Source organism: Megalobrama amblycephala, linkage group LG13, assembly GCF_018812025.1.
Source record: "Megalobrama amblycephala isolate DHTTF-2021 linkage group LG13, ASM1881202v1, whole genome shotgun sequence".
Classification (NCBI taxonomy): Eukaryota; Metazoa; Chordata; class Actinopteri; order Cypriniformes; family Xenocyprididae; genus Megalobrama; species Megalobrama amblycephala.
Window position 1 is genome coordinate 33,751,616 of NC_063056.1, and position 25,230 is coordinate 33,776,845.

Here is a 25,230-nt window from a genome sequence, read left to right on the forward strand (position 1 = left end):
GTGATGTACAGTGCTGCCAATTTAGCGATTTTGTTGCTAGATTTAGCGACTTCCTCAACCCTTTTGAGACATTTTTCAAAAGCCTAGCGACAAATCTAGCAACCTCTTGGACAAACCTTATCTAGATTTCGTGACTCGTCCACTGATCTATATTTATATTAATATAGATCAGTGGACTTGCAAGTATGACGTCATCTAGCGAAATTTAAGGGAAAATTTGCAAATTAAAAAAAATATATATTAAAAAAAAATATCCTCCCTTTCCTGTTATTTCCATTACCAGTTTTGCGTTCACTCACCAATGTTTTGCAAAAGTTTTGTGAGCAAAACTTTTGTAAACACATTGAAAACTATTTTTCTTCACTTCTGAACACCTTTAGGGGCTCTCTACCTTTGTCAAATGATTCATTGAAAAGATCTGAAACAAAAGAATGATTCATTCAAGAATTGGACATTGCTACTTCTCTTATGAACGAGCTTTGTGTTCTATGAAAGAAAGATGATAAATTATGGAGTTTGTCTAGTATGGTAAACTTGATGAAGTGATGTAAAAACTCAAATAACAATGACTTTAATGGCACAAACACTAGATCACACCATTCTGAAGCTCACATTAACAGGACTCACTTTAATGGAGAGAATCATTACATTGAAGTATGACAGGTCAGTCTAATTTCGAAAATCTAATTTCGTCCTGGCCACGTCCTCTCATGTCTCATTAGAGCTAACATACCTTTATAATGCATTATGTTGCAAGACCAATTTAATGAACCGTTAAGCTGATGTTGTGGAAAGTAGTTTACACTCTGCATTATGGATTCACATTAGAAGCTTTTACCCAAATAATGACAAGAGATCAAAACATATTATCACCACCCATAAGGCTGTCACATCATCTAAGATAATACGTTTGTGTTTATTCACTTAATTTCAAGTAAAGTATCCAGTCAATTACTGCATGAACTAAACTATTCACAATTGATCATCAACATCAACCTATAGTTTATAGGATGAAAACAAGTCAGGGATTTAATCTTCTTGCATTAAGATGGCACTTAATAAATGTGCTTAATAAAGTAACATTTTTAGCATGTGGCAGTGAAAACGACCTCTCTTTACTTATTGCTATTGTAAATGAATAATACATGAAAATTCATTTAGTCTCAGACTCTCATCCTGCTACTGTAAACATCAGCTAAATAATATTCTCTAGTCTGTTAGATAATGACGGATAGATAGTTCCTTCAGATATGTGCCTATTAATTTTTTTCTTACCAAGACTGTAATACAGCATTGAACCCCTTCCATAATTTATTAGAGTTTCTAGTATAAAAATGTGTCAATGACAGATATGGGTCATTTGAATTCCTTTGAGATGAAAAAATAATACTATCTTAATATTACATTTATCTCTGAAGATAAATACAGGTACCTAAAAGAGTGTCTGTTCTCTCTAATAGGGTAATATAAGTATGAAAAATGTTACACAGAATGACATATAAACCTGTTCTACAAATATACAAATCTGCTAAGGTTGCCTTATAAGCGCAATAGGAAATCAATTTAATTTAGCCTGAATGTAAATATATGTGTGATTTCAATTTTAACCATATCATATTGTTTCACAATACATGTTTATTTAAATTCCAGGCATTTTACCTGTGGAAGAATGTAAAGAAAAGCTCAGCTAGACCTCTTCAGAAGGAAAACGGTATATCATCGATAAAAAAACATCAATCACTGAAATTTCCTGTGGTGAATAATTGAACACGCGTTCATGTCCCATTTCTTAGTCTCTCTCTGGAGGCGTAGAGGCAATTTAAGATCTATTTTAAGGATATAGGAAAGCTGAGCAAATAACCAACCACAGTCCTTTGCAATTTTAACCTGCATGGTTCCATATTATATTTCAACCCTGGATCAGAGGAAACAGGTTTGAGTATAAAATAAATGTTGACTGACTCCTGCTCATTTTCAAAGTCTATATCCTTTGAATTAATATAACCAAAGCCTTGGCCTAAATTTAACTGTCACCCTATCTGTGATGATGTTTTGCAAAAAAGAATTACATCATCCTTGATTATCACATACACCATTATACAAATATTAGAAAATTCCTGGCTACAATATCAATGGATTATGTTTATCATCAACCATAGTAACTGAGCAACTCTCTCTAAATGTGGCAAAATATTTTACTTTTTATAGGTGTTGTTAAGGTCGGATAACCTTAAATAGCACTGTTGCAATTACCATGATGTGTAATGTAAAAAATAAATTGAGAGAAAATTCCCATGATACATGAACAAGGTCAGCGAATGAACCATTTTAAAGGTCTGGGATCAAACAGATGTAGCACCATTGACCATAAGACCCAAATCTGTCATGCAGTGGTGTGCAAGGAAAGGACAGAGTGCCTGAGAAAGATAGGGAGGAAGAGAGGTGGAAAGAGACCAGTCTATATGAGAGCCTGGGCACTTGAAAACAAATTGGGAGATTTTTGGCGGACCTGGACTCAAGTGGGAGGTTGCATAACTGAGAGCTGGATCATGAGGTGAGCAGAAATAAGCACTGCTGCCAGAAGTCTCCAGGGAATCTTGTCTGACAGGCTGAAAGTGGGCTAGCAGGGCCAAATGGATAGAAACGCTCCCCTCCTTGAGTGATATTAGCCGCCTCTGACCTCTGAGAGGAGAATATAATGATATTCAGAAAGATCAAGATCCACTACACTAATGTTTTGTTTTAAGTGACTGCCACATTGTAATGAGACACCTATTGCTCATTTAAAATTGAAATACTCGTGTCAATGGGACATGAGGTGTCAAGGGGTCAAGAGATTAATCAGCAGTCACAAAGGAGGTAACAAATTTGTTTTCACCATTCAAAATCTGACTAATATCAAATTTAACCACAGTGCCAAAAAAACAAAAAATTAAATTCTGTTATCACAAACACTCCTTGTTCAGTTGAATCTGATCTTTAATTGATTCATCCATACCCAAAACCTTCTGAATGAATAGTTCACCAATCAGGGATGAGTTTCCCCATGAGTTTCCCAACTCACTGATTAAATACCAAAGTATCATGCATCACTGGAGAACATAAAATTTTTCCCAAAACTGTAGTAACATGGTTGCACCTCTGTCATTTGAATGACATTGGTTCAACAATATAGGACTGTCACTAACAACATGTCCTCCAACCAATACGGCCATATAGGTTGTTAGTCACTTCCCTGAAATACGACCCATTAGGACCGTTTACTAAAGTTGCGCCCCTATCGACAATAGGACACTTTCATTTTAATGCATTTTTTTTGCAACCCTATTATCTGCGTCATATTTAGGGTTTCGCGTAGCTCAATTGGTAGAGAATTGCAATATACAACAGTATGCAATCATGCGATTGTGGGTTCGATCCCAGGGAACTCATGTGCTCAAAGCGTATATGCACAATAAATCACTAAGGGAAGGTTTAGGGTTTGGTTAGGTGTAGCTAAATGGAAATAAGACAAATGTTAAAAGTCCACACATTGCATTTAAATGAACACACATTTTGATTGGTAACGACAGTCATACGTCATTTCATGACGACAGACATAACATGACACTGTCCTTTGTTTTATGCAACTAGAGGGCGCATGACTTTAAAACATAAATATAGGTCATAATAAGGTGCTTGAAAAAACAACCTATAGGGGTCGTTTTTTGGAGGAGGACAGTCTCGTCACTAATGACATCACTCGCAGGTGAGGAGTAATAACTTCTGCTATGTAATCTATTTGAGATCTCTTAAAGGATTAGTCCACTTTTAAATAAACTTTTCCTGATAATTTACTCACCCCCATGTCATCCAAGATGTCCATGTCTTTCTTTCTTCAGTCGAAAAGAAATTAAGGTTTTTGATGAAAACATTCCAGGATTTTTCTCCATATAGTGGACTTCAATGGGCACCAAACAGTTGAATGTCAAAATTAGTTTCACTGCAGCTTCAAATTGTTACACACGATTTTGATGAGAAATAAGGGTCTTATCTAGTGAAACCATTGCTCATTTTCTGAAAAAGAAAAAAGACAATTATATAAGTTTTAGCCATAAATGCTCATCTTGAACTAGCTCTCTTCTTCTTCTCCTCTATTAGAATTCTGGCAGTGTACTGCTAAGTGTATTACTGCCCTCCACAGGTCAAGGTTTGAACTAATTTGTATATGCAATATGCAAGTTCAATAGTATATAACAATTAGTTCAAACTTTGACCTGTGGAGGGCAGTAATACACTTAGCAGTGTCTACACTGCTGGAATTCTAATAGAGAAGAAGAAGAAGAAGAAGAAGAAGAAGAAGAAGAAGAGAGCTAGTTCAAGATGAGCATTTATGGCTAAAACTTATATAATTTTCAATTTTTTTCAGAAAATGAGCGATGGTTTCACTAGATAAGACCCTTATTTCTCATCTGGGATGAAGCTGCAGTGAAACTAATTTTGACATTCAACTGTTTGGTGCCCATTGAAGTCCACTATATGGAGAATAATCCTGGAATGTTTTCATCAAAAACCTTAATTGGCTTTTGACTGAAGAAAGAAAGACATGAACATCTTGGATGACATGAGGGCGAGTAAATTATCAGGAAAAGTTTATTTAAAAGTGGACTAATCCTTTAAGATGATGCTGTAATGAACATGGCACCTAATGACTACTTCACTGATTTTTGCTTTATTTGATGATTCATTGCTGATTCCCTCATACGAAGTTCCCTTGCGCATTTTACACACAAGCGCAATCTTCAAAAAGTGCACTGATTGTTAGCACGCTAAAATATACAGATTAAAATGTATATACTTAAATAGAATGAAAGATATAGAACGTACTGAATGTTAGCTTGCTTACTGTGTCCAAAAGCATGTCCACGTGTCATTTAACAAGAAACTATGCTTCTAACCACAGCTGGAGAGCTGTAGTTCCAAGTTTGTGATGCTGTTTGCAAATGTTAGGTGGAACTATTGTTTTCAGGAAACACCAAATCATTGAACTATGTTGGTAATGGCAGAACTTGTGACCATAGTAGGCTAACAATGCTTTCGCAAAAACGAACCCTAGACTGATTTCAACTTCAGTCAGCAAATTTCGATCTGTTGTCAATCAAAGGTATTGTATACTGGTCTTTTGTGTTCTTTTCCCAGCTTAAATATTACTAAAACTAAAACTGAAACAACAAATAAAGCTATATAGAAATATTAAAAGCACATAACTAAAACTAAAAATTGAAAACTAAATATATAAAAAACAAAGCTAATTAAAAATATTAATAAATGCTATAATAGTAGCCTATAGAAAATAATACTAAAATAACACTGATGAGGATTAATTATTCCAATATGAATTGTGATAGCTCAACCAGGACAAGGTGTTTAATTGACAAGCCTGCAATTATAATCTTCTTTGTTCCATAAGTATATGGATTTATTTAGAATACAACACCACTCGGAAATCCCTAGCACCCACAGTGGTACTTTTGGCACATTTGTGAGACTATTAATGAACACCAGAGCAGATGACAGGCTGCTCTTCTCTGCTCACATTCATTTTGTTAATAAAGATGTTGTTTGTGTAAAGGTCACACTTCTCAAAATGGCACCCCATCTGGATAAAACACAGATTGTGTCACACTCAATATATATTTGAAATCTTAAAGAAATGGTTCATATAATTGAAACCCCATATTATTATTGTCTTTCTTCTGACACAAAAAGAAATATCTGAGCTGATCTTTTACCATGCAAAAAATAGATGGTGATTTACATTCTCATGCTCCAAAAAGGACAAAATAAGCATCATAAAAGTAGTCCAAATGACTTGTGTATATTGCAAGTCTCTATGTGATTTTTAAATGATAAATGAGGTGTGAAAGCAAACACAGACCAGAGGTATGAAACATGCCAAGACAAGTGTAAAACAAATGTGTCTTAAAATGTGTTATGAGGGACTTCATATTGTACATAAAAAGTAGATAAAAAGGGCAACATTATTTACAAATCACAAATAAGCAAGAAGCATGGCCCCCAAAAATATACAGTGTCTAGAGCTTTACATCATCATCTGCCTATTAGGGCTGGGTTAAAATATTGATTTCTCGATTTTAATCCATACTCATTTAGAAGAACTGATATCGATTCTCAAATCCCAATAATTGATATTTCAGTTAATGCTGTTTTCAGTTGAATAACAAACAAAGCTTTGTAGAGCACCTCCCATCCAATAAATCACAATAAACTCTGTGCTTTGCTACTTCTAATCTGAAATAATGTCTCAGCTTTCAAATTCTGTCAATTTTATTACGAAATTCAAACAATAAATACCGTTTTGGCACTCTTTAATGTGGTGTATCAGATCAAGCGAAGCGGCAGCGGCCACATGAACCGATCATCTCTTCCGCTTTACTACTAGTTATAGCACAAAATAAGCATGAACATCAGAAGATATGTTGAAACATACAGTACAACTTACTGAAATCGGTATCATGTCTCATGTGTTCAATCAGTGTTTCAACCACGGAAAGGCAGCTTGTCACGTAACATTGCAACATTTACCCCAGAAAACCCATTCAATGTCTAAAAACTACAATAAAGCTGTGTGTCCACCAAAGCGTTTTTAGCCAGCTGAAAACGCTAGGCGCTCTGCTTAAAACGCCCGTCTGTGAGCGCTTGAGAGCGCTTCTGCAGCGTAGCGTTTTTTTCCATTGAGACGCTTTGTTGCTATGATACGGAATATCAGTTGGTCGGAGTTGTATTTGTCCCTCCCCTCCTCCACTCTGATTGGACGGCTGGCTAAAAAGTGACAGTGATGAGCGCAGCATTTTACTCAAAGTTGAACATTCTTCAACTCGAGGCGACCAGTAAAAAACACCCAGCTCTCAGCGCTTGAGCGTGAAAAAGACGCTCAGCGCCTCGTTACGCTCCTGCCATTTAAAAAACGCGGCGCTCCCATTGAAAACAATTGAAAAAGTACGCTCGGAGCTGGAAAAAACGCTCTGGTGGACACACGGCCTAATGCACTCTTGAGAGGCGCATTTTGATAAATATATGCACTATTTTGCATATCCATTGTATTTTTACCATTTTATCATTATATCATTTATCTGTTTTTCAATAATTAATGTATGTTTGAATAAATCCATCATGTTTTTTATGACAGCCATCATTTAAATGTTATATATATATATATATATATATATATATATATATATATATATATATATATATATATATATATCAGGGGCGTTTCCTCCGAGTAGGCAAGGGAGGCAGTGCCTCCTCAAAAAAAATAGGATGAGAAAATAATCCATATTACACATAAAACAACACAAATATTACAAATTATGACATTAAAAAGAGCGCAAGTCACGCGTATTTCTTAAGGAACACTGCCCAACAGCGACACCCGTAGGTAAAGTTACACAGAGGAGTCATGCTTTACAGTCTATGGAGTCATGCCTCCCTTTCCTCTCATAGAAAACCATATAAAATCATCAGACACCCGGCGTGCGGTGGGTTTTGTGGGGGGTAATTGAGAATGAATGGGGGAAAGTCACGTGAGAGGAGGCAATGTCTCCATCGCGCTATGATTGGATGTAATTGGTTATGATTGGATATGATTGGTTTGTGCGATAAATCCCGCCTCTCGTTGACGTGCGCGTTCTGCGCGTCAGTTTGACTGAACAAATAATGGCGTCAATCGGAAGACTAATTGAAAAGTAAGTAAACAGATCATCCAGTTAGATATCATCGCTTTATGTCACGTCAAAATCAAACTTGAAATGGACTGAAAGCATGATGACTGCAGGGGTTTTTAGTGCAATCAGCTTGGTGAAATTAAAAATACAATTCGTGTCTGTGACAGACGGTGTTAATGGAGCATGACTGATGATCCAAAATATCCTAGGTTAGAAATTAAAAAAGAAAAACCGCAATAAACAAATAAAATATATTGTTTAAATTATTAATGCCTTTAGTTATTATTTTGGAATGAATGTAGAAATGCTTAAAACACTTAATGCTTGATGAGATTGACTTGGTTTTGATAAATAGAACATTACATTGTTAATGTAAAATTACAAAATAGAATTGTATTTGGTTTCTTTTTTTTCTTTTTTGATGTACTGTAAAGTAATGTTCATTTAACAAGGAAGATGTGTCAACTTTAAGAGTAATGCACATGAATTTACAATGATTCATAAAAAAAAAATGTGCCTCATTTCAGAACACCACTGCACGCCACTGATTGATATATATACTGTATATATATATACTGTATATATATATATATATATATATATATAAATAAACACATACACTTTAAACACACTTTAAAGCCTACAAATCAGTTAAATTTAACCTTTTATATGTACCAACTGAGGTTCCCTGTTTAGTTTACAGCATTAGATGGGATATTTTTTTTCTTTGAGGAAATTTGCAATGTACAGTACATGATAGGCTACGGTTAATCGATATCGAATCAAATTAGGTCAAATCAAAATCAAATACCAGCCCTACTGCCTATAAAAATTCCAGCCAAGCAACAAATAGAGTGCTTAAGCAAATGATGAAGCAGTGGCTTTTTGGAAAGATGTGCTGAGGGACCCACAGGATGTGAGCCCTACTTTTGGGGCAAATCCAGAATAGGAAGTCATTTGTCTGGGCTAATAAAGCCCAGTGAGAAACCAGCTGGAGGAAAGGGGTACAGCAGTCTCAGTTCACAGCGCCCAGCACTGACATTTGGCTCTCACAAAGAAACAAAGGAGTCCATAGCACTGTAAGAGCCACTGAGGCAATAACAACAAAACACATACCCAGCAGGATTTTTTAAGGCTGAGAAAAGACTAAGGAAGGAGAACTGGTGCATAAGTGTGCTAGAGAGAAAGGGACAGGAGGTGTGGTGGTCATTCAGGTTTGGTGCCAACACTCGGCATGTGATGGGTCAGAAGCTGGCGAACAGCTTCGATGGGCTAACAAGCAGAAAGCTCAGGGTTAAAGGAACAGTAACCCGTAGCATGACGCCACTTGCCTGTAAGGCAGCTAAAGTGTGGAGCTGTTCCTAATTGGCCTCCATTTTCACCAGAATCTCTCTAGCTTCCAGTTCCACCTCCTTGTTTGATATGGGTTTCACAGAGAGGCTGTTGCCAAGTGTGATAGACAGAGAGAACAGTTAAAGGGATAAAGATTCACCCAAAAATGAAAATCTTGTCATACTCACCCTCAAGTTCTTCCAAACCTGTATATATTTCTTTGTTCTGCTGTACACAAAGGAAGATATTTGGAAGAATGTTTGTAACCAAGCAGATCTCACACCCTATTGACTGCCATTTTTTCCCCCTACTATGGTATTCAATGGGGGGCGAGATCTGCTTGGTTACAACATTCTTCCAAACATCTTCCTTTGTGTACAGCAGAACAAAGAAATAAATACAGGTCTGGAATGACTTGAGGGTGAGTATGACAAGATTTTCATTTTTGGGTGAACTATCCCTTTAAAGTCACTATGAAATGGAAGTTGCAATAGTCTTTTCTTGCTTATTGTGACATATATCTGAGAGAAATGGCTTCTCTAACAAGAAAAAAAATGTAGGACAGGACTTGATTGTGTCCATTGGGAATTGATTGGATCGTTGTGGTTTGCTATTGTTGCAATCTCATCTCATGTGAGTGACAGGTTGTACAGCCCTCGAGAAACATGTCAGAGAAGAGAAGAGAAGAGAAGAGAAGAGAAGAGAAGAGAAGAGAAGAGAAGAGAAGAGAAGAGAAGAGAAGAGAAGAGAAGAGGTTATTTTGATTAAAGATTATATGAGGGCACATGAATTAAAAAAATGATGATGTGCATGGATAAATCATTTATAATAAAAACTGCAATATTGCAAAAAATAAGAACATGATTTCATGATGACTTGAAAAGCAGCAAATGAACAGACAGCATTGTAACTGGCTCTCCTCCAGGTAGTTTGTTTTGGGTTTATGAATCTAATTATAAACTCAGGCCAAAAACTGTAGAAATCAATAGGTGAAGGATAATATGTGATCAGTTGGTCTAAACAGCAAAATAAACCCAGATAGTGTGAACAGGACAGAGCTCTGCAGTTCAAGGTCTATAATACATGGATGAAACTATCCGTTAGCAATCCCATTCATCTTAATGGCAGTTTCTAAGATGGCCCATACAGCTCCAAATTGAGTTTCAGTCTGTTCCTCACACAAAACTATCATATGACTTCAGAAGACTTGAAATACAGCTGTGATATTTTTATGGTGCTTTTGCATCGTTAATTGTAATTGCATGGAAAAGAGTGACTGTTGCAATACTTTAAAATTGCTGCTTTTGAGTTCTATGGAAGAAAAAAAAATGTTATGGGTTTGGAACGATATGACAGTTTTATTTCATTGTGAATTTCACAAAACTATTTTAATAAAATTAATTTAATAATTTCACAAATTATAAAAGTTTGATTTTTCAAAGTTTGTTTCGATACTTATTCAGCAAGTGACAGTAAAGACATCTATTTCAAATAAATACTGTCCTTTTGAACTTTCTATTCATCAAAGAATCCTGGGGAAGAAAAAAAATGCATCGCAGTCTCCACAAAAATTAAGCAGCGCAACTTTTTTCTACATTGAATGATTTCTGAAGGATCATGTGACACTGAAAACTGGGGAAATGATGCTGAAAATTCAGTTTTGTCAACACAGGGATAAATTATATTTTTTAAAAACATTAAAATAGAAAACAGTTTTTAAAAATGGTAATAATATTTTACAATATCAGTGTTTTTAAGTAATTTTTGATAAAAAAAAAAAATTGCAGCCTTGGTGTGCATGAGAGATCTCATTCAAATAGTGCTTAGTGCTCATTATACAAACACATTTGGCACCAGAATCAAGAGCCATGTATAGAACTGACATAGCCAAATATTTGTTCTGTTCTGAGAGCAATGTCCTCATAAACTAAGACCCATTGGTTTTAATTTACTGTGGGAGCTTCACTGTGAACTGAATCTGGGTAAGATGTAATATTGTCACGATCACCAAAGCACCTAATGCCTTCTGAAATAATGACTCACAATTTCCTTTTTTCTTTTCTTATCTCGGTTTCAAAAGCAAACCTGCCTGTTTAAGACTGCAGGCCTACAAAAGCAATAAATCAACTTCACATATTTCACAACACATCCTCCAGATGATACCAGCGAAGCTTCCCTCAGGACTTTTAACATTTGAATGTAAAAGGCTATGAGAATCTAGTAAATGGCATAAGACTTTATGCAATTTAGCTAACATACCAGTGACAGGCCATTTATTCTGTCTGAGAAAAAATGCACCTGTACAGAAAAATAAATATTTACATTACTAACAATGAAAACTGGATTAAGCAAGAGAGTATTAAAATGATAAATATTGCTCTCTAATGAAAGCACAATAGAGAGTTTGATCTTGCACCATTTATGATCATAAAGAATAAGAGATGGGTTGATAGTAACATGAAGCATTCCTCAATTATCTCAAAGGAAAACATTACTTACTGATTAGTAGTTACAAAGACCAATGCTGCTCTCAGGTGGCCGGAGAAGGGAAGTGAATTTTGAAGACCAATTTTAACATTGCCATAATTTAAATTAGTTCAACAATATGCACACCCATATTTTCTCTCACACAGAGGATGCATCTGGAATAATGAGTACAAAAAAAAAAAAAAAAAAACTATACATAAATTATTACAAAGTAGGAGGTCAACCCTCTAATAATACCTGTAAACACCATGTATTAAAGGGGTACTTCCCTGGCAAAATGGGCTTTCAATAAAACTTGGCTGCATATACAGTAGAAAGTAGATAAATGTTTTGAAATCAGTGCAGAGAAAAGACAGGAAACCTTCCTTTTGCCAAATAGGTAAGAAAACTTCAACACCCACAATGCAATGGTCATTTTGCACACCAAGGCACTCCCACCAGTCTGCTCTGAATATGCTTAGTGGCACATTCAGTGCCATATCCAGTTGTCATTGGCATGTGCCACAAAAACTTGTGACGTGTTGATGGATTGCGTCACGTGCCACTGACATTGTTGCGGAGCATGTTGCCATTATGTTGTGGCACCTCCAATATCCTAGTGACACATGCCGCTGTCTGCTGGATCTTTATGTAAATAGTGTAACATATGCACTTAACTGCAGAACGACATTTAATTAATAAGAAGTTGCTTTTTTTTAATTAATAAGAAGTTGCTGTTTATTACATCCCGGAGTTATTATAAGTTTCTTTTTTATATAATTTTTAAATACATATTGTAAATACACAGTTGAGTTTGATAACTCAACACATTTTTTTCTATTTGCATAATCATTCATTCGGTCATTTGAAATTACAGAAGAATATAGACACTATTTAGATTGGTGGTCATAAATACAAAGTTCTGTCATGAAACTCTAGATGGCGCAGGCTGGTTCTTAACTCAATCTGCTTGCAATCATATAATTCCCTGTGTTCCATTCGGAAGGGCTCCTCCCTATGCCCTAATCCCTTCAAAGGGTTTACCCTCCGGAGTGAGAGCTTCGAAGGGATGAAGGGTGTAGGGGTAAAAAAAAACTCTTTTCTTGGAACGCACTTCAGCGTCATCTTCGCCTTCGTCTTTTCCCTCTGGTTTACTCTTTGTATTAATATGCATTTGAAACATTTAAATGGACTGATAAATGGAGCTGTAAAGTATTTTTGTTTAAGTACAATGTCATTTTGACCATAATAATGTACCAAATCTAACTCGTATAAATATTGCAGTAGTACAGAAAAATACTCCTGTACCCATTCTGTGATGTCAAACAACTTCCCTGTGCAAAGGATGATGGGGGCCCGAAGTGTCCATCAGTTGTACCCTTTGAAATCCTTAATTCCGAAGGACCCTTTTAAGTGGCCAGTTTTGAGCACTTCGGTTTGGAACGACCCTTCAATATGTCGGCCATGATTGTTTTCACTCCGAAGTGCCCTTCAAAGGGCGATATATCCTGTTTGGAACGCCCCGTTTATCTATAGGGCACAGCTAATAGGTTCCTGTTATATCAACAGCCAATGAGCTTGCTGCTAAAACTTCAAATACTTGGTCAGCAATTGCTATAGCAGTGCAGCATGCTTTGAGAAACGGATGTGACTGCGTTATTTGTAGTGACCATGATAGATTTATTCCATGTGTTTCCTAGAATGGGCAGTTTATGTGATCAACAACATACAGTTGCACTGGTATTGCATACCGTTCAGTGGCACATGCCACTCAAAATTGCCAGCAACTGACTACATGTTTAAAAAAAAAATATTACAGATTTTTTAATACGTTTAATTGATTTTTTTTTTTAAATCACTAAATTTGGCTATTTATTTAGGATTTCTGCTACTGGAGAATTCTTTGCATACCCAAAAATTAACCTAAAATTACAACCCTAAATGCATGGTATATACATATATATATACCATGTATATCAATAACTTTGTATATAATGTGTCACATTAGTAGGTAGGTTTAGGGATAGGGTTGGTGTATAGGGATAGAAAATATGGTTTGTACAGTATAAAAACCATTAAACCTATGGAATGTCCCCACAATTCACAAAAACAAACCTGTGTGTGTGTGTGTGTGTGTGTGTGTGTGTGTGTGTTAAATTATTGCATTATTAGAAGGTTCAATTAGGTTGGAATGAGAAAAGTGAAACCCCCGGAACCAGAATGCATGGGAATCACTTCTATAAAGGACATTATTGGCGAGAAGTATTAGAGGACTTACAGTTTGTCCGCTGCTACTGCCTTTGTGTCTTTAACCAGGTAAACAGTGCCGAAGCTTCCCTTCCCGAGTCTCTGCTGAATGATGTATCTGTTAGCTATCAGGCTGCTCGGGTCAGAAGATGTTTGTGTGGAAGGAAGACAGTGTGTTTGGCCTGGACGCTCACGAAATCTGGGCATTTTCAGTCATGAATCCAGTGCAGCCAACTGCAAGAGATAAAGGTCGAGAAATATCAACAAATGCTCTCGTGATGACGTCTCTTGACGTTATTTCTTTTTCTTTTCTTTATGTAACGTTATTTTTGTGTTTTTGGTAAGTTCCTGAATTTAAAAATAGTATGATCAACATAAACAACATTCATTTGAGTCAAAAGAATGACTTAAAACCACATTCCATCATATCTTCCACCCTTTTTTTGTCAACATGCGTAGCAAAAACAAAATTACTGCACAAATACAATTTAGTTTTTCATCATGTTGCCACGCCTAACAAATTTAATGCTCAAAACATCGAAACAAAAAAATCGAATTCACCACACTTGTTCTCTCTGTTTTATATAAAAATAATTATTAGAGTTGATAGATTTTTCTAACCTCACCTGTGGGTCGGAAATTCGTTCGACCAACTGCTCTGAACTTCCTGTGTGTTAAGTCGTTGTCATGGGAACAGTGCAGCGGAATTTTTCTCCTTTAGATGGCGCTAATGTACAGTGTTGACTGTCAACTAAATAAATTTGATATAGTCAGGTTGTGGATATCATTGGAACTTGATCAGTAAATTGATGCATTATCAAATTATGGGATCATGTAGGCTTATAAAGATAATAAATAATAATACAAGACAAATCAAAATATCACAAAATATTTATTATGCATATTTGGTCTATAACAATGCATAGCTGCACATGAATTCAATTCCATTAAAAAAAAGGTATTTAAAAAAAAGCAAAACATTCAAAAGAATACCATACAAAACTATATGTCCTACAGTGCCAAATGCTTTGTAAATAAATTTTAAAAATATATACAAAACAGGTTTATAGAAAAAAACAAAAAACAAGTGTGGACCTGCTAAATGTTCTTGAGAAGCCTATTTATAGCTACTTTCACTGTTCATTTCTATATTTACATTTTGTTCCAGAATGTTTCATAATTTAATGGATTTGTTAATGTAATCAAAGATGTTTAAAGATGTTTTTTCTTTCAGGCTACTGCAGTTCTGATGTTTTTTTTCCACTTTGCAATGGTTTGAATTTACCTGACAATTTCTCATCTGACAATTTTAGAGCTGATAACACACATACGCCACGGAGATGTCTATTTTATGTGTGTGTTTTCATCTGGAAGATGTATTTTTTAGACTGTTTCCTGTCAGATGTCAAATAGACATTTCGAAAATGTCTTTAAGATGTTTATGATTTAGAATGTATGTAAAACTGCTTTTTTAAAGACGTTTATCAGATGTTTGTACACAGCAGATGTTTTCCAGATGAAGCGCTCTTTAAAAGACATCTTGGAGAGATGTTTGTGCATTGACTTTTTATTGTTAATTGTAGCTAAAGCTATTTTATACCCCAAAACCCTTAATATTTCATAATTAGCCTGTTGGTTTTCCTCATGCGAACCGTTGACCGTTGCTCCCCACAATGTAGGTGACTTCCAACATTTTGTCGACACAATGGGCCTCATTCATTAAACTTTCATAAATATATGAGCAAATTCAGAGTAATTTGCGCATAAAATTGACCTTTAGGAAAACTCTCCTCTGGATTCACAAATGTCATCAGTTTGCCTAAATTAGAACAGAATGTTTTACGCACCATTATGTGGTAAGGAGCAGGTGTAGCCTAAATTTCTTTTGTACCAACTAACATGAAAATACGAACATGTTTGTGAATCCGAAAATTTATGTCAGAACAGCTTTATGAACGATTTACACAAAAATTCGTTCTGCTCATGAAAGAGGCCCATTGTAGGCAAAACCAGACACTCTCTCTCTCTCTCTCTCTCTCACACACACAAAACACACACTGGTTTGCCGCAGCCTGCCAAATCCAGGCCGTATCCAGATGAGATGAAGGACCTGCGTCTATAGACATGACGATAACGCAGCCCTGAAGTGTAAACTAAACTATCCCCTGTGAAGGCCTCCTTCCCTTTCCTTTACAATGTATAGATAAAACATTATCAAAATTATTCCAGTTCACATAGATCCGCGGACACAACTATTTTTTTTCTGTATTGTGCGGACCAGGCAAGTAATTTGGCAAATATCACTTATTCGGTTTTCAGTGGGAAAGGTGTCATTTAAGCAGCCCCTAAAGTAATAATGAACTATTTTAACATTCAATCAAAAACCAACTTTAGCTCATTAATAATTTTGCTATTGTCACTGTGAAGCTGCTTTGAAACAATAAGTATTGTAAAAAGCATTATATAAATGAAGATGACTTGACTTGACACACACACACACACACACACACACATTGGGTTTTCATGTTTTATGGGGACCTTCCACAGAAATAATTATTTTTATACTGTTTTCTGCATTTTCAATAAACAAAATTTTGTGGGATTTGGTCCTCACAACATAGGGTTTAACAGGACCACACATACACACACACACACACACACACACACACACACACAGAGAGAGAGAGAGAGAGAGAGAGAGAGATGAATATTGACTGCTGAAAGTACAAGTTTAACCATTCATCACTGTGCTGTAGATGGATGAATCATTCTCCTGCTCTGTTTTGGCAGACCTAGAAATAAAGATAATCATTACAGTAAAAATCTCACAAACTCATATTCACTATCAACATTACTTCAAGATAGACATACAAGATAGCCATTATCTTCATAACTAATGGTCAGATTACAAAATTAGCAAAGTACAGCACATAGAAATGTTTTAGTGAAGTGAATGCTCACTTTTGAAGCAGTTTTTTAGGTTGAATGTTGACAGATGCATATTGAACTTCATCTTCCTGCAGCACATTCTCTGCTTCCTCTAGGTTTGTGGAGGCTGTGGGTGTTTCTGTTTTAGCCTAAAAGCAAGAAGATGGCACACGACATGTTGTCAGCTGTCATCTTTTGTTCAATTTAATGCCTACCCTGCTGAAAAGACCAGCTAAGCTCAGCATAAAGAAATGTTTTTTCTGATGAAGCTGGTTGACCAAACGAGGCTTGCTGATTAAGCAAACACCACAACATGTTGGTGCCATTTCAACAGGGTATGTACATCTTTATTTTAACACTTTAACACTTTATTTTACAGTGTCATTGTTACAAATGTTACATGTAGTTACTACAGTATGCATAGTTACATGCAACTAACCCTAAACCAAACCCTAATCTTACCCCTATAGTACATGAAGTTACTTAATATTCCTCAGTACTTAAATGTATAATTACACTGCCACTCAAAAAAATAACTCTTTGAACAAACATAAAAAAAAATCATGGAAAGGATTTCCACATGATTAAGTTGCTTTATTTCAGCATTCTGTTATTCCAATTTAATGTACTTACGTTGGGTCAACTTAATTTATTAAGGTTGATTCAACTTATTTACTATGGTTGGGCACAGCTTAATTTAATAGTGTCAGCCCAACTAATTTGCAATGTTTTGGACCAACTCATTTACTTAAGTTGATCCAATCTATGCAATTTAAGTTAGCCTAACAAAAGTGCTTAATGCTGAAAGAAAGCCATTTAATCACGCGGAAATCATTTCCATGATTTAATTACATTAATTCAAAGAATAGCTTTTGAGTGTTAATAAATGAAAACCTTTTTACCATACACTCAAAAAAATGATACTTTAAACTAACTCAAGGCAATTATGGACAGTGTTTCCACACAACCAACTTAGTTTTTATTGACATTAAAGGTTTATTTTTACTCTGCAAAATCCTTGAGTTGTGACAAAACAACTGACTAAGGAAGAATCTATGTAAAATAGTTATGTCCAACTTACTCAATTCAATCATGGACAGTGGTTGAGACAAGTAAAATCCAATAGAATCAACCATGTTAAATTAACTAGAATCAATTGTGTTCATTTAAAATAAAATAAATAAAAAGCAATAAATAAATAGTTTTCATATACATTGATTTTTACAATTACTTCTTGTTTAATTTTGTGATTTATATAACTTTTGTGATGTTCTGTATTAGAAATCTAGATCTTATACTGGATTCATCCTAAATTGCCTTAACACTTAAGACACTGTAAAGCCTAAATTGATCATAAGTCCATTGGTGGCAATGCTTTTGGAAAATGCAACCCAGAGCACTACCACATGGATTACTTTCTTATAAAAGTAATTTAAAAGTTTGTTAGCAGGTCCTCAACCCAAGCACAAGTGCAACAATTCACCACAATGGTAACCCTAAAACTATTAATTAACAGAAACTTTTAAATACCAACATAATAGAAAAGTAAACATTAAAAAGTCTTTCCATTTTCTCATCTTCCTAAAAACTTCTTAAAATAACACTTTATTTCAACATTTACACTCCTAGTTCAGCCCCTTTGCAAAGCATGATGGGAAGTGAAAATCCTGTTTGATTGAGTCCTGGTTGGGTTTACTTGATTGAAACATGCTATTTCAATATGAAAACAGTGAGTTAAGTCAGAAAGTAATTGTTTCAACTTAATTTAACATGAAGCAATTGAATTTGAACCAGAAACCTGATACAATGGTGTTGAATCAAAATAAGTTGTTTAAATAAAGTGAACAGCATCAAAAAATCATTTTTTTCAGTGTGTAACAAAGACACCTTAAAATAAAGTGTAACCTAACACAGTAATAAAAATGATAACACTTGTTTTTGTTCTTATTATGCATGTCATCTTTACTCCCTACAGAAGAAACATGTACAATATACATTATATATACTTGTTTAGGTTTACAAATATCTTACAGTTGTTTGGTGAGTGCTGTAATGAGAACTCTGGGTTTCTTCTTCCTTATTTGGTTTTCTGTGAGTTTCTGTTTTCCTTCCAAAAGTAAATGTGAAAGACATGATTTATAAATAGCAAAATTTAGCTGATACATTAAACGTCTTGCATGATTTCAGGAAAGGGGTTTGATTCTGAGAAAATTTTGAAATTTCTTTTTTTAAATAATGCCAAAAAAAAAGATCTGCACACTATTTCTTTTTATTTATCATTTCATTATTCCTTATTAAATAAACAACAAAAAATAGGTGCATGAACTGATCTGATGCTGTTCAGCATTTTCTTTTGGCTATACATGCAGTCAACTTTGTGTCGCAAGCCTTAACCACTGGCCATGACCAACATAAAACTCTCTGGCAGCTACACAAAATGCACAAATGCAAACTTTCAAACTCATGTTATTTTCACCAGAGCTCTATGTGCTTATTAAAATTGTGCATTGTCAGTTAATGTTTCACTCAGACTGACTGAAAGAATTATAATACACTGGTGTGTGCAAGTACAAGCAAAACAAAATGTCCTACCTTCTTATAAGCATCACAGCTACAATAATGAAACCAAGTGAGACTAAAGACACTACTATAATCAGAACTGTTGGGGATCCAGCGACATCTATTGAGGACAACAAAAAGAAATTATTTACTTTAAAGTATATATGTGCAATAAATATGTCATTTTCCAAATATGAATATTCTCCTGTAGATACGAAAATGCTCATAATATGTTTACCAGTTCCACCAACCTTCAATGTGAATTCTAAATTCTTCAGATACAGTTGTTTTAAAGCTTCTCAAAGAACAAGAGTAACTCCCAGAGTCTTTAGCAGTTATACTGCTAAAGGTGAGGACGGGGTCTGAATGTTGCACCAGTTCACCATTCTTAAACCACTGAACCTCAGCTAAATTACCAGAGCAGTTGAGTTTGCATGTCAGATTCAAAGAGTCTCCAACTATTATACTTCCATTTTCTCTCGACCGGGTCATGGACACCCTTAAATCTATCAGAAAACAAGAAAAATGCATCATAATGAAATTGAGAGATTCTTTTAGCAAAAAAAAAACAGCAACAGCAGAATCAAAAAACACAAAAAAACAAAACAAATTACCGTCTACTGACATTTTCACTCCAGGATTGCCTGTCCATGTTCCTCCTGTCACATTGGTCATGAATCTGAATTTATACTCTTTAGAATGTGTTTGATTAATATTACTGATCAAAAGAGAACAATTTGAAGTTTTATCTCCAATGTATTGAAAGTTTCTTTGATTTTTGTTGGCTTCACTGTCATAAACATATGGCTCATTCATACAGACACCATGGTTTGGTCCCACTGAACACCATAGCACTCGCTGTACTTGCGCAGGTGGATATATAAATGTACAGGCAATAGTGACACTGGATCCCCTCGCAGCACAGATCGGATGAGAATAATTCACATTCCACCCAGTACTGAGAACACCTGGAGCACAAAACACTATTTAATTAAAGCATTTGTATTAAAAGGGATAGTTAAAATATATCTTGAGACAATCTATTATAGATATTGTTATCTATTGCGACATTTTTAAAGAAATAATTTACATAATGAATCAATAGGCAATAATAGAGATACGGTGGGATCCAAAGGTCTGGGACCACATTGAAAATTTTCATCATGGAAATAAACAAATATTTAGAATAAAAAAGTAAAATAAAGAAAATTTATGGTATAAATAAATAATAAATATTTAAGATTTTGCACTATTTATATGGCACTAATCAAATAAGCAAATATATGAACTCCATATATAACAGATATTAAGAAACTCTGATTTTTTGTCTGTTCAACCTTTCATTGTAAAATTAGAAAAACACAAAATAAAACATTTTTACTAGTGGCCTCAGAGTTTTGATCTTCATATTTGTATACAATAAATATTCAGTTTATTGCAATCTGATATCAATTAAATCTGATCTTTGGAGGAGAATTGAACAGCAGACACAATTTACAAAAACAAAGAAAATCTTTTCTTACCAGGCAGGAGAAGTAGAATAATTTGTAACATTTCAATTCACTGTTTCAGTTATTTGGCTTACAGAAGATGTTTTTATGTCACTGTGTGAAACAAGACTGAATGAAAGAAGAAGTTGCAGAGACAAAAAATGGCATTTTCTTTTCCTTTCTACCCTTAGTGCTGATGGTCCCACATAAGGACCAAAAAACAATGAAAAAAGAATGAAGCGAGAATGAAAGTCTCTTAAAGGTTTCTAAACATTATTTTGCTACCTACAAAATGTTCCAAAACTGTGAGGGAAAAACATTTTAAAACATTTAAATTTAAACATTTAAAACTTTTTATTTTCACTCAAGTACTGTATGCTTTGGTTAGATATTTTTGTATAGCAAATGTAAGTACACTGTGAACCCCAATATTGAGTGTACTACTCAAATGATTTGAGAAAACTCATTCCCTCCATTTACTTGATAAGTAACACTTATCAAATTCACCTAATGTGTTTTTGCATGTTATTGCTTCACATCAACATCAACAGCTTTATTAAGTTTTGCTCTCTTACATTTCTTAGCTGAACGTCAATAAAATATAGGCCAGTGATTTAACAGCATTATCCATATGTCATAAATGAACAAAATACAATTACGAATTAAAGTAATTATTATTAATTAAGTACTAAAGTACTAGTAATAATTTCCAGTATCAGACAATAACCAGTGATTATCATCCAAACTTAAACTTTTAAAACCATGTGCTGTAAGGTAAAAGGTCTTCTTTTTTTATCACGGCGACTCTTCCAGCATGTCTCGCATTGACCGGTGTAGTCTGCCAAAGTCGCTGCATGACGAAAACACTAGTTAATGTTGCCAATAACATTGCCACTTAGGATTGGTTACTTGTTACTGTTGCCTGGCTACCAGTTTTTATTTACTTTTGCATTGCAGACAAACAGAGACCAGAGATTATATTGGGGAGATGCGGGGGTCTAAATCTGGAGAAAGCGTAACAGCTAACTTGGATCACGTGAAGCACCTCAGCCAATCATGTAATGTCAGTGCCCACCATTTTTTATGACAGTCGGTTACAGTTTACATCACTCAGTTCCTTGTGGATTAGTGTGTTGGTCTTGTGAATAAATGTTCTATATTTGGTGTTATATCGCTAATACAGTAGAAGTGCATTGTTTGTGGAATGTTTTTTTACTGTGGTAAAAAGAGCTTACAAGAGATTACAATAAAAAAAGAGAGATTGTAAGATAGTGTAAGAGATTTCAATAAAAACTTAATTGGAACACAGCTAATAGCTGAGCCACTTTTATGGTGCCTAAAACCAAGGGTTGGGGCAAACTAAACTGAAACATACCTGGCCATCTGTATCTTCACTGCTAAAAGTACACAGTAAAATCCCCAGAGTTAAATCAACTCTGCTCAGAGAACATTTGGTCCCTCTCTGAATAGTGTTAAAATAACACTTAAGCAGAGTTAAAGTTATTGAGATAATTAAGCTATTAATTAAGTGATGATTGAACATTAATGATGAACACCTGCTGTTAACAAGCAGAATCACTGAAGAAAAGAGAAACACAAGAACTGCAACTGACTTCAGCCAAAACCATTTAATTGAAATCAACTGAAGGTAAAAGACATTAAATCTCTCAAGATCTGATTAAAAGATCTGATTCACTTATTACTAAGCAGATTGACTTTATTTCTGTCACACTAAAGAGGTTCTTATTGAGAATTAACAGATGTCGGTGTTTTATTGGTCAAAAAATTATGCCACCATTGTGGTGGTCAGGGTTTGTTTTAGTTGGGCTCTTGACCTTTTTATGTTTTAAAATAACTTTTGTTTGATCAATTGCAATAGTGTTTCACAACAAACACTTGTATATTGCTGAATCAAAAGGCTAAAAGAGCAGACCAGCTGGAATTTACTGTTTGAAAGCCATTTCAAATCAGCATGACAAAGAAGTCTGTTTCTATTTGGCAAAATTGACAAAATTGCAACAAAAACATATCCATTAAAAAAAATCCATTAAACAAATGCCACTGTAATGCTTCAGCGCTAAAAATGAACAATTATTACCGCCCAGGCTTATACATGAAAATATGGCATACAATCCTCAACAGTGGTGACAATAATTATTTATACTGCAGTGCATGATGGGAGTTTTGGTGATACCCAGCATGCATTGCAGTGTCAAGCATTTTTTTTATTACCATTGTTGAGATTCATATGCTGATTCTTGATGTCTGTGTGTGTCTAAGGGATGTAGTTAAGCTTTTTTATGCACTGTATGGTTTTAAAATTACGCAATATATATCTTTGCTGCAGCACTTTTGTCTCATGCTGTAGTTTCACAGGGTTGGTAATGCCAAACCAAAATGTACAAAACATAAGATCAGTTGCTTTGGATGCAATCAGGCTATCATGCAATGACTATATCATCATATATCATCATATAAAATCACTGTAAAGCACTGACTTCACTGCTTTATAACAACATATACATTGTTGCAGAAAACAATCTAACAGAGAAAGTCAAGGGTCAAGAGCCAACTTAAGCAAACGCTGATCTCCAGGATGGTGGAGTCTTTTTCTTTTCTTTTCTTTTCTTTTCTTTTCTTTTCTTTTCTTTTCTTTTCTTTTCTTTTCTTTTCTTTTCTTTTCTTTTCTTTTCTTTTCTTTTCTTTTCTTTTCATGACCAATAAACCTCTGTTAATTCTCAATTCTGTAGATGATTGAAAATAAAGTCAATCTGGTTAGTAATATGTGAAGCTGGTAATGCTGTTTGTGGAGTTTAATCAGATCTAGAGATTTAACGATTTTTATCTTCAGTTGATTTCATCTTGTGTTTCTCTTTTCTTCAGTGATTCTGCTTGTTAACAGCAGGTGTTCATCATTAATGTTCAATCATCACTTAATTAACTGCTTAATTATCTCATTAACTTTAACTCTGCTTCAGTGTTATTTTAACTCTATTCAGAGAGGGACCAAATGTTCTCTGAGCAGAGTAGATTTAACTCTGGGGATTTTACTGTGAGATCACTGTGCTGTAGATGGATGAATCATTCTCCTGCTCTGTGTTGGCAGACCTAGAAACAAGGATAATCATTACAGAGAAATACTCAAAATCACATTCACTGTCAATATTAAGATAAGACATATATGATGAAACGTGTTGCATCATCTTCATAACTAATGGTCAGATTACAAAATTTTGTTTTATGAAGAAATATTTGAATGAAATATATCTTGAATGCTCACATTTGAAGCAATTCTTTGGGATTAATGTTGACATATCGCGCTTCCTGCAGCACATTCTTTGCTTCCTCTACGTTTTTTTTTAAATCACTGTAACACCTACTTTTTCAAAACTCTTCAAAATATTTTACAAAAATTCTACTAGATATATTTTGTATCTAAAATATTAAATGCAATCAAAAAATGAGATGTATCACCTAGACTACAGGTGTTAGTCTCTCAGTTTACAGTTTTTTACAAACAAAAAAAAAAAGACCTGTAAATTAATACATTGCTCAATTTTCGTTAGATCCTTATTGTGGGATCATTTGTAGGGAGGTGGATGCCATTTCATTTGAGATTACATGTTTTCGCCTGTTAGAGAGAGACTAAGGGAAACCTTTATGTCTTTGATTTCTCTTTATACTTTTGAAGATACACTCTTAAAAAAATGCTGGGTTAAAAACAACCCAAGTTGGGTTGAAAATAGAAAACCCAGCGAATGGTTTAACCGAGCGGTTTGGTTGCCCAACATGCTGGGCAGTTTTATTTAACCCGTGATATAAGATTTTGGCCATACTACCCATCCAAATCATTCATCAGTATCAACGTCAGTAGGCTACACTTCTTGGATTTCGGCACACCACAAGTATGGTGTACATATTAGGACTTCCTCACACCTCTCTGTTAGTTAATCTTTTTTAACTAACAGAAGCTTTAGTGTTTCTATTGGCCAGCATAGTTCGTCATCGCACCCACTCGCTTGTGGGGTGCCACAGGGCTCAATTCTTGCTCCTATTTTATTTTCTATATTCATGTTGCAAATGGGTGCTATCTTTGAGAAATATGGAGTGTCATTCCACCTTTATGCGGACGACACTCAGCTGTATTTTCCCTTGCAGCAAAAGTAAAGATGTTTTAGCTCCTCTGTTGAATTGTATAAGTGAATTACAAACATGGTTGAAGCAGAATCTCTTAGTGTTAAATGAGAACAAAACTGAAATCATGCTGTTTGGCTCCAAGTCATATGAAGACTTTGCCCCTCACTTCGGTCATCTCTCTTCCTACTTTACACCTTGTGCCAAAAATCTTGGTGTCCTTTTTGATTGCAACCTGGGTTTTGAGAAACAAATTAGTGCAGTGGTCAAATCATGTTTCTTTCACTTACGTCGTTTATCAAAAATCAAATCTGTACTCTCTGTTAAACAGTTTGAACAGATTATTC

The 25,230-nt window shown here is 34.9% G+C and overlaps 2 protein-coding genes across 6 annotated transcripts in view; both read right to left on the reverse strand.

Moving 5' to 3' along the window:
* The window catches only part of nek11 (NIMA-related kinase 11), an 84,144-nt gene extending 69,660 nt beyond the window's left edge, over positions 1–14,484 (reverse strand). For 4 of the 5 annotated variants that reach the window (XM_048153572.1, XM_048153568.1, XM_048153571.1 and 1 more), the window contains exons 1-2: positions 14,399–14,484; positions 13,804–14,006 (exon numbers count right to left, since the gene is read on the reverse strand). In XM_048153572.1, coding sequence (XP_048009529.1) covers positions 13,804–13,979 — 176 coding nt within the window. In that variant the 5' untranslated portion in view covers positions 13,980–14,006; positions 14,399–14,484. Of the gene's footprint in view, positions 1–13,803; positions 14,007–14,393 lie in introns of all 5 variants that reach the window. The other variant, XM_048153569.1, reaches the window with a different exon arrangement.
* A 1,935-nt stretch (positions 14,485–16,419) lies between these two features.
* Positions 16,420–21,061, reverse strand: sc:d156 (uncharacterized protein LOC100142634 homolog). The gene is made up of 7 exons (XM_048153573.1): positions 20,783–21,061; positions 19,874–20,227; positions 19,511–19,765; positions 19,293–19,380; positions 18,732–18,807; positions 16,734–16,849; positions 16,420–16,564 (listed from the first exon to the last, which is right to left on the reverse strand). Exons 1-7 carry the CDS (start codon positions 20,811–20,813, stop codon positions 16,504–16,506), a joined length of 981 nt encoding a protein of 326 aa, XP_048009530.1. The 5' UTR covers positions 20,814–21,061; the 3' UTR covers positions 16,420–16,503.
* Positions 21,062–25,230: the final 4,169 nt, after the last annotated feature.

Coding starts and splice junctions, on each gene's coding strand:
- sc:d156 (XM_048153573.1), bottom strand. CDS start 20,813: ATGTTACAAATTATTCTACTTCTCCTGCCTG. Junction 19,381..19,510: donor ATTTAGAATTCACATTGAAG/GTTGGTGGAACT, acceptor TGTCCTCAATAG/ATGTCGCTGGATCCCCAACA. Junction 16,850..18,731: donor ACAGCACTCACCAAACAACT/GTAAGATATTTG, acceptor TCTTGCTTTTAG/GCTAAAACAGAAACACCCAC.